Raw genomic sequence first — 9,018 nt, forward strand, 5'->3', positions numbered from 1 at the left:
CGTCCTCCAATGGGAACGCCGGCCCCGTCTTCTCCTGAGCCTATCCGGAGCCTGAGCCTCCTCCGAACCAATCAGTGGGGCATCTAAGGCGCCGCTTCTTCCGTGCCCCGCCCCTTGGCTACCGGATGTGTGATGTGGCTCGCGGCGCTGCGTAACTATGGTAAGCGCGGCGGTCGGGGGTTTATTTGGAGGGGGGGGGGCTTCGGTTAGGTCGCCTTTGTCTCTGGTAGTCCGCCTGTGTTTGTGAGTGGGGCCGTTGGGCTCAGTGATGGGCTCCGGGGGTGGTCTCTGCCCGTTTCCGCTCCTCCCCCGCTCAGCCTCTCTCTCACTACAATAGTGGCCTTTCCTTAAAATAAAAAAGGGTTGTTGTCGTTGCAGAATGTGGTGGTGAAATTATCGTTTGTGAAACCTGCTTCCCCCTTTTTAACTTACAAGAGGTTCTTCTTGTTATATTTAAAATGCTGCCTTCTCACCTGCTATTCTAAATACTATACTCAAGGTCTCATGTCTTCTTTTTACTTTCCCCAGAGCAGCACTAAGATTCTTTAGGAGTTTTTTGGTGCTAATAATGCTGGTTAATAAATTAATAATAATAATTTGCATTAAATTGCAGAGGCCTTTGCGTGACTTTAAACTGGCCTCGCATCAAGATGCCATAGGTTTCCACATAAAAAGCACTGGACAGTACCCGTTAAAATGCAGTGGCTAAACAATTGGAATTAGTGCCCCTTTGCATGTGTGCAGCAGCACAATCTTATTCCAAGTTTACATGGAAGTAAGTTTTGTTGTGTACAGCGGAGCTTCCTCTCGGGTGGATGTGCACAGGACTGCAGCGTAGTGTTTAACATTATTTACATGTAACTATTGTGTAGATAAAGGCACATATACAAGCCATGCTGTTTACATAGGATTTCACTAATGGGGTTTTGTTTAGTAGGAAGGTGCATATATGGACCGAGCGCCAAACAGCTTTTGATATTTTGTTGGGATGAGTAGTGAAACATCACCCTATATCTCTAGTTGCTTTTGAAACTTCGCTTGGTTTCAAAAGAGGTTAGTTGTGGCTATTGTTTGAGGAAAAACTAGCCCAAAGTTTCCATTTGATGCACAGTCCTTGGTTTATGATTCTGAGTCTTGCCCATAGTTCTTTCAAATAGTGAGACCATAGATGTTCTGGTATAAAAACTACTTTTTCTCTGCCTTTTCACTTTACACTACACATATCACTTCTCTTTTTACATCAACTATAGCTGTCTGGGTTATGAGTTTAACAGGTTCATTTGAAATGATATGGTATGCCCTAATTCAGCTCTCTCTATATTTAAAAGTCAGTCCATCATACTTCAACATTGCCAAGAAATATAGTCTATGATTAGATAGGATAGATGATGAGATGCAGATAAGAACATAGGAAACTGCCTTATATGAATCAGACCACTGGTCTATCCAGCTCAGCATTGTCTACATGGATGGGCAATGGCTCTCCATGCTTTCAGGCAGAAGTTTTTCCCATCCTCCTTTTGGAGGTCAGTGATTCAACCCAGGATCATATGCATGCCAAGTATGGGCTCTGCAGCTTGCTACTCAAGGATTTAAAAAATATTAAATTGTTTCAAACAAACAATTGCTAACAAACAAACAAACAGCTGAGCTGCAGCCCATTCTCAGAGATAGGAGAAGACTTAATTATCAATGGCTTGGATTGGCAGGAAAAGGCTTGACCCCCCACATCAGTAGTGTTCCCAAGCTTACTCCTTTAATTTTACCTTAAAAAGGAATGGCTGCAGTTAACACCTATGGGGAAAAGTAAAATGCTGGACTTGTGATAGCATTTCTTTGAGGGCAAAACCTGACCTTGTGCTTTAACACTGTGTGGCCTGATCCTCGTTGACAGGGTATCCCCTAAAGGAGAACAATGTGTCTGTGAGACTTCCGGTGCCCTCAGTATGTCCTTGAAATGCACAAGTCTTCCATTTGCACACACCCTGTCTTCCATAATTATGAGCATTTCGGTGGTTGTGTGGTACAAGCAGGAACGCCAGAGTTTCAGATAACTTTTTCATCAGTTGTTTTTGTTTTGAGAGTTGAAATGCCTGTTTAGTTTGTGGTCTATATGGTGCTTATAAATACAGAGTTCCAGTAGATTATGTACTGTATTGAAAAGAAATCATATTCTTGTACCGATTTCTTTGCTAGGAGATTAGGGTGTGTGTGTGTACTGGAATTGTAAAGACGTACGTAACATAATGGGCCCCCAAAGCTCACTTTTTTCTACTCACTGGCAGGGAGGGATGCAGAAACAAATGGGGCAGGAAGACGATTTTCAAAAGTGAACCATAACTCCTCTTCTGTTTTACTTTTTTCTTTCAGTCTGCAATCTTCAATTTTCAGAGCCTACTGACAGTAATCCTTCTGCTTATATGTACCTGTGCATACATAAGATCATTGGCTCCCAGGTTACTGGATAATAATCAAACTGGGTATGTAACTCTAGAAATTTTTGGGGAGGGGGTATATAAATTGCATGTTTATAATCTCAGCATAATATCTGACACAAGTGATAGAGTAGACCCATTGAAATTAATGGACAAGTCACTTGCCCATTGATTTCACTGGATATCACCATTAATGGATTTTCTTCTCAGCTGTAATCATTGACGTGAGATCTGTGTCATAAGCATTTTAACCTTTGAAAGCCTAGCTAAACTATAATTCATTACAACAAATCTTCATGAGCTTTTGCTTCTTGGGTTATTAGGGGAAGAAAATTGGAGGTTGATTTCTTTTTCAGTGTTATATGATACCTTTCTTATCGATGCACACACAAGGTGGTTTAAGATTTTTTTTTAAACCCAGTGTCAATCAATTAAAATTAATGAAAGAACAGTTAAATCATAAAAGCAACATATCCTTAAAAGCCCTAACTTCAAAAAAGAAAACTATCCTAAGTGCAAATTGAAAACAGGCAATGAAAGAGCCAAACCTACTTTCAGAACGGGGAAGCCAGTCATTCCACAATTGAAAAGGCTAAAATGAAACAGTGAGGGGATGGGACAAAAGAAAGACCCCAGAAGCTAGAACAATAACTCAAGCAGGTTCATATGAGACAAGGCAGTTGCTGAGGTACCTGGAATGGGATTACCAGCAGCGAAAGTCTTGCATAAGGATGCTACTCCCAAGTACTTGGCACAGCAAACCACTTCAGTATCTGTGGGCACATCAAAACTAGTGACATAGCAGCGTGAGTTCCTTTTGCAACAAAAACAGCTGAAAATCCTACTAGGTATGCCTGAGCCATTAAGCATGGTGTGTGTGTGTGTATACACAGTGGGCGCTTGGGTTGCGAACGTGATTTGTGCGGGAGGCGCGTTTGCATGCGCAGGTTGCGATTTGGAGCTTCTGCACATGTGCAAAGCACCAAAACCTGGAAGTAACCCATTCCAGTACTTCCGGGTTTTGGCACGTCTGTAACCTGAAAACGTGCAACCTGAAGCATCTGTAACCTGAGGTATGACTGTGTGTGTGTCTGTGTGCATACACACACACACACACACACACACACACACACACACACACAGTCTTCGAATTCTAGCCATAACTACTCTATCTCTATTAAAAAGGCATCCAGTTATAAGCTTAAAATATGAAATGCTGCATTTTTCTAATTTCTCAAAATACATTTTCAGATTATTGGGCATATTCTGGAAGTGTGCCAGGATTGGTAAGTGTTCTGTTTCCCAAAAATATACTGTATTAGTGAATGTTAGTGTGTCATCTAAGCATGCCTTTATTTGCCTTAAAAAAAATCTTCGTGGTATTATTTTCAAATACGCAGCATGTGCTTTTCTGCAATTTCAACTTCGATAAACAGACTGCTTAATGTAAGGGTTACTAGTATTAGGAATCAAAATGTGTAGACTTAAGAGCAAAAATGTTCTGTATACTGAATTACAGTCTTCCTAGCAAAGGTTCAAGCAGTAAATTGCTCTAGACTCTCCGCCTGTCTCACAGGGTTGTTGTGGGATCAGTCTGTAAGGACTGCATGTATGCTACTTTGAGCTGCCTATGGAAAGGCTATATGACAGACAAATGTGAAGAGTGATGTGAGAGATTCAAGAATAGTCGTGGTGCATGAGGTAAGGCCCTGCTTTCCTGGCTAGAGTGACACTGCTGCTTGCCAGGATGGAGGAGGGGAGCGCTGGGTTAGTTGTGGCAGCAGACACAAGTGTGTCAACCTGCATCTGCTGCCACTGCCACCCTTATATTTCTCCCATCCTCCCTGCCACCCTACCCTGCCACACCACTACAACTCGAAGGGTGGTGCAGTGGAAGCACCACACTTCATGTGCCATGAGTGCCCATAGATTTTGTTCTGTCCTCTTGCAAACACAAGAGAAGCTGTGATTTAGAAAGGGGCACAGGAGGAAAGGGTTAAGCACTCTAGAATGCCACTTTCCCAATCTTCAAAGCAGCACATGAGGCTAATAGTTATCAAAACAAAAAATTAATCACTTGTTCAAAAACCTGTTGTGCCTAGTTTTGACACAAAAGATGTGGCAGGTTTGGCATGACCTTATTATAATCATAATTTCTTGTCTGGAGAGCCAAAAATTCTAGCAGACATGTGATTCTCCCCCTCCTGCCTTATGACTGTTTTAGCACTTGTTCTCTTTCTGTAAAAGGATAAACACAAAGCTACATCAGTGTAGAATGCAATTCTGCCCCTTGTGTTTAAACGTCTGCACCTTTAAGTAGACAAGCTGTTGCCTATTTGTAAAGTAGTGCTAACAGGCGTTGAATCCTAATTGATGATGGATGCCTCTCTCAAGAAAATTAAGAACAGAAAAGTACAACATGTAAGAAAACTGTAGGAGGTGGACTTCCTCAACATTAATTCTAAGCAGATGTGAAATTGCAGACGTTAATTTGCACAGCTATTTGCAGTTTAATTAAATGTGTGCCAGATGATGACAGTGTCTCGTAATGTAATTGGGGTGGCCCTCACTTGTGCAAAGACTCAGTGAACTGTTTCTTGCTGTGGAAAGATTTCTCACTAAGCAGCCAGCTTGTGTGAGCGGATACTTGTATGCATATTCCTTTGCACACACCACCAATACAGAAGCATTAGCAATGCCATCTCCCAACTCCTCGAAAGATTCCATCAACAGTGTCTCCGGAAAAAAATACATCTCTCTTGGGAAGACAGGCGAACTAATATCAGTGTACTGGAAGAAGCAAAGATCACCAGTGTCGAAGCAATGATTCTTCAACATCAACTTTGTTGGACTGGTCATGTTTGGATGCCTGATTATCGTCTTCCAAAGCAATTACTCTATTCCCAACTCGAGAATGGAAAGCGAAATACCAGAGCACAACAAAAGAGGTTAAAATGCACTCTCAAGGCAAATCTAATAAAAGGCAGCATAAACACTAATAACTGGAAAACAATTGGAGAACAGCCTTTACCAAAGGTGTCATGAACTTTGAAGATGCACGAATTCAGGGTGAAAAGGAGAAACGAGCTAAGAGGAAGGCATGTTTGGCAAACCCTCACCAGGATCAACTCCCACCCAGAAACCTATGTCCCCACTGTGGAAGGGCATGTGGATCCAGAATTGGCCTCCACAGTCAGTTATGGACTCACTGCTAAGACCATGTTCATGGAAGATAATTTTACTCAGCTACGAGTTATCACCAAAGAAGAAGAATTATATTTCATGCTTAACATACTCTGGGTATTACAGCATTTATTCAGTTAAATGTTAGGTTGTTTTTCCAAATGTTACCCACCATAGATATATGACAACAATTGTTCACTACAAGAGAAACATTTTTGACATGTTTCTGCTTTAGGGCAAGGGTGGGGAATTTCTTTTGGCTCCATGGACCAGATCATTATTAGGATCATCCTTGCAGGCCAGATTTGACAGGTGGGTGGGGCTGCCCATCTGTCAAACCACATGACATCATTAATGACACTGAGCGATTGACAAACCCACCTTCTAAAATCCATTGTGCAGGGTTTCCAAGCACCCAGCAACCCACAGAGACTGAAAGGAAGTATGGGAGCTGTCATAATGCCCTTTACCAAAGTGGTTTTTGAAGTAGCCTATTTAAGCTGGCGGGAGATAGAGGAGAGGCAGCTCCTTCTCCCCTCCCCCACCAACCTCCACTATCCACCTGCTCAATTAAAGGAAAAGCACACACGTGCTTCACAAAGCACTTTTGCAAAGGGCTTCAATCTGTGCTCACCAACAGGGAACAGAGCCAGTGCAGCATTAAACCCAGTGGCATCACCAGTGAACAAATGGCGTGGTTTAGCAACTATGACCTTTTGGGCCAAATTGTACCCCCTGATAATACAAGACTGACTTACAGGCTGGAGGCTGCCCATGTCTGTTTAAGGCTGGTAGTACATATTAGGAGTTTCAAACTCTTGTGCAAGGGGAAGCATGTTAAGAAGATTTGGGGGAGGGCTGAGCGGTTACAAGGAGGGGGATTACAAACTTACAATTGTAAAAGAGAGGCTGTATTTGTGTTTCTCTGGTGCCCTTGATGCACTTTACCCCTGTAATGCTGCAGATTTACCTTACAAGTACTGTTCCCATAGCCTTCACTGGAAGTGGTCTGGGCAGAAGATTAGGTTGATATTGACACATTTTGCATATTTGTAGATATTGCATTGGGGCAGGGGTGGCCATACCTTCTCTCTGTCTATGCTCTGTCTATCCTATCCAGTTGTGGTGTCCTGCTTGCACAATAGACTGTCGTTCATACAAATAGCATGTCTCCTTCATCTCCATCCCTCTGCACCTTCCTGTGCATCCCAAAAACGTGCTTGGAATTCTCATTTTTGGTGTCTTTTCCCTTGCAGATTTCCCTGCTTCACATTACTGCATTTCTTTCAAGCAGTCATACTCACTTGTGTGATGTGAACTAGCCAGTAATTCAATTTTGTTTCTTTTTCCAGGCGAGCGGAAGAGCCCTTATGTAGCTGTATGCTGTATTGCGATGGCCTTCAGTATTCTATTTATACAGTAAAAATGGGGAAATGTCAGTAATAGATTTGTCAAGCGCATTTGGAATAAAAGACTCGGGGAAAACAGAAGAGATGAAAAATATGATCTACACTTCACTTTCTTTGTTAATGCTGGACAAGACACACCTTTGACAATTTGTTTCCATATTTCAGTTAGGGGAGCAGTGGTGTATTAAATTTAAAAAATGCAGTTATTAATTAACACTGTCATACTTCTGCCGAATTCTTTTATGTGAACTGTATTCTGAATTTCAGATGAGACATTTTAAGATGGACAAAGTAGAAACCTCTCTTTGAGAATCGAATTGCTATTAAAATACAAAACCTTTTAAAACGTTTATATTTTTTGCAACAACTTTTGATTTTAAAAATATGAAATCACAGAGATAGAATTCCAGTGTCACATTAGCAAACATGATTGGGCTTCTCCTTCTCCTTCCCCAAAGGCCCCTGTGCCTTCTCCACTCTTTTCTGGAGGATTCCCACAACATGAAAATGCAGGAGGAAGGAGAGGAAGGAGAAGTGCTGTTTGCATGAGCGACTGCCTTTTGTGCAAGCAGGATGCCAAAGCTGGATATCACCTTGAAACAATAAAATCTTAAAACCATTGGCAGAGACAGAGTAAAATCAGATCAATATTGTACCATTATCAACAAGAGTGGTGGTGTAATAAGCAGTAGAGATTGAGGTAAAGCAGGGATATATGCAAAAGTTCAAAACAATGTTTCAAATTAGAAGCACATGAAATTTGTGATTAATTGTTTTATACACACACAGGCACACATACAGGTTGAAAATATTTTTAAATTAGTTGTTAAAATACCTGCAAAATAAAAGAAGTACATTTTACAAAGAATGAATCCTGTTCGCAATTACTTCAGGCAAACACTGCTCTGTATTAAAGTCAACACTTAACAATCAAATATTTTTGGTTTATTCTGATTTTTAAAAATTAAACATTTATATAATAACGTGCTGTGTGCTTATGATCTCTGCAGGCTGTTAAATTCTGGAACTTGTCTTGAATGTATGAGAAATATATTTGTTTATCCTATTATGAAATCCAGAACTTTTCCTGAAACCTGGCTTTTATATTCATTCAGTAGTTGTATCTGCTGGAATATTCACTACAGCTCATACAAAAATTCAGAAAGGAACAATTGATAATACTGGTTTATTTATGAACTGAGCTTTTCTAATGTGGCCATCCTATTTCTGCTTAGCTATCTTTATATTAGGGCTACTGTAAACAACAACAACCAAAAACCCTCTGGATTTTGTGCTTATTTAACAAATAATGCTAATATCCTTGGACCTTCAAGTGTATTTTTGTACTCAGTGATGTGTTCAGTTTCTTACAACCTTCTGACGATTCTCTTTACAATACGTTATGTTATGTTTTTCAAAATTACAGTAATTGTATAAATAACAGAATGAACAAGTGCAAAATTAAAGAAAGGTCATTGCTGAGCAGTTGTTGCTAAACTCTTGTGTGGAAAATGGTGTGTATTTTGGAGGATATTTAGCAGGCAGTATTTTTCACACAATTAAGATGTAAATTTATTCATGAAACTGAGAGGCGATGTCAGCAGCCAATGGATTCATATTCTTTGAAAGCAGTGTGGCATGGCATAATCCTGCATGTAGCGTTTGCAGAACAAGAATGCATAGAACTCCCAATATGCACATCACAATTTGTTGTGTGTGAAGTTTCTGCAAACCTGATCAGAAGGGGCCAACCATGACTACTTCAGAATGCTGTGTTTGTGCATTGTTTCCTTTTTATGAGTGGTCAAAATGTATGCTTTCCTGATCTGTTCATATACCTCTCCACAGAGTTTCTAAAAACCTGTTTTCTGACCATGTTTTTAACAATGGCAGTTCCATACCTATAATCAAGCTTCTGAATACAAGCCTGATAAAACAAATAAAATTTGTTATCCTTGAGAAAATGCATCATCCACATTGATACAAAATTT

General features: G+C 40.6%; 2 protein-coding genes across 2 annotated transcripts in view; one reads left to right on the plus strand and one right to left on the minus strand.

The window, feature by feature from the left end:
• Positions 1-101, minus strand: part of XRCC4 (X-ray repair cross complementing 4) — a 101,662-nt gene extending 101,561 nt beyond the window's left edge. The window contains exon 1 of the mRNA XM_081213466.1: positions 2-101. The gene's annotated coding sequence lies outside the window, so the exon portion shown is untranslated. The remainder of the gene's footprint in view (position 1) is intronic.
• TMEM167A (transmembrane protein 167A) lies at positions 46-8,524 on the plus strand. The gene is made up of 4 exons (XM_081213479.1): positions 46-160; positions 2,371-2,480; positions 3,687-3,721; positions 6,971-8,524. The coding sequence occupies exons 1-4, from the start codon at positions 158-160 to the stop codon at positions 7,039-7,041; spliced, it is 219 nt and encodes a 72-aa protein (XP_081069605.1). The 5' UTR covers positions 46-157; the 3' UTR covers positions 7,042-8,524.
• Positions 8,525-9,018: the final 494 nt, after the last annotated feature.

Source organism: Podarcis bocagei, assembly GCF_964188305.1.
Source record: "Podarcis bocagei genome assembly, chromosome: 11".
NCBI classification, from domain to species: Eukaryota; Metazoa; Chordata; class Lepidosauria; order Squamata; family Lacertidae; genus Podarcis; species Podarcis bocagei.

Coding starts and splice junctions, on each gene's coding strand:
- TMEM167A (XM_081213479.1), top strand. Junction 2,481..3,686: donor CTGGATAATAATCAAACTGG/GTATGTAACTCT, acceptor ATACATTTTCAG/ATTATTGGGCATATTCTGGA. Junction 3,722..6,970: donor CTGGAAGTGTGCCAGGATTG/GTAAGTGTTCTG, acceptor TTCTTTTTCCAG/GCGAGCGGAAGAGCCCTTAT.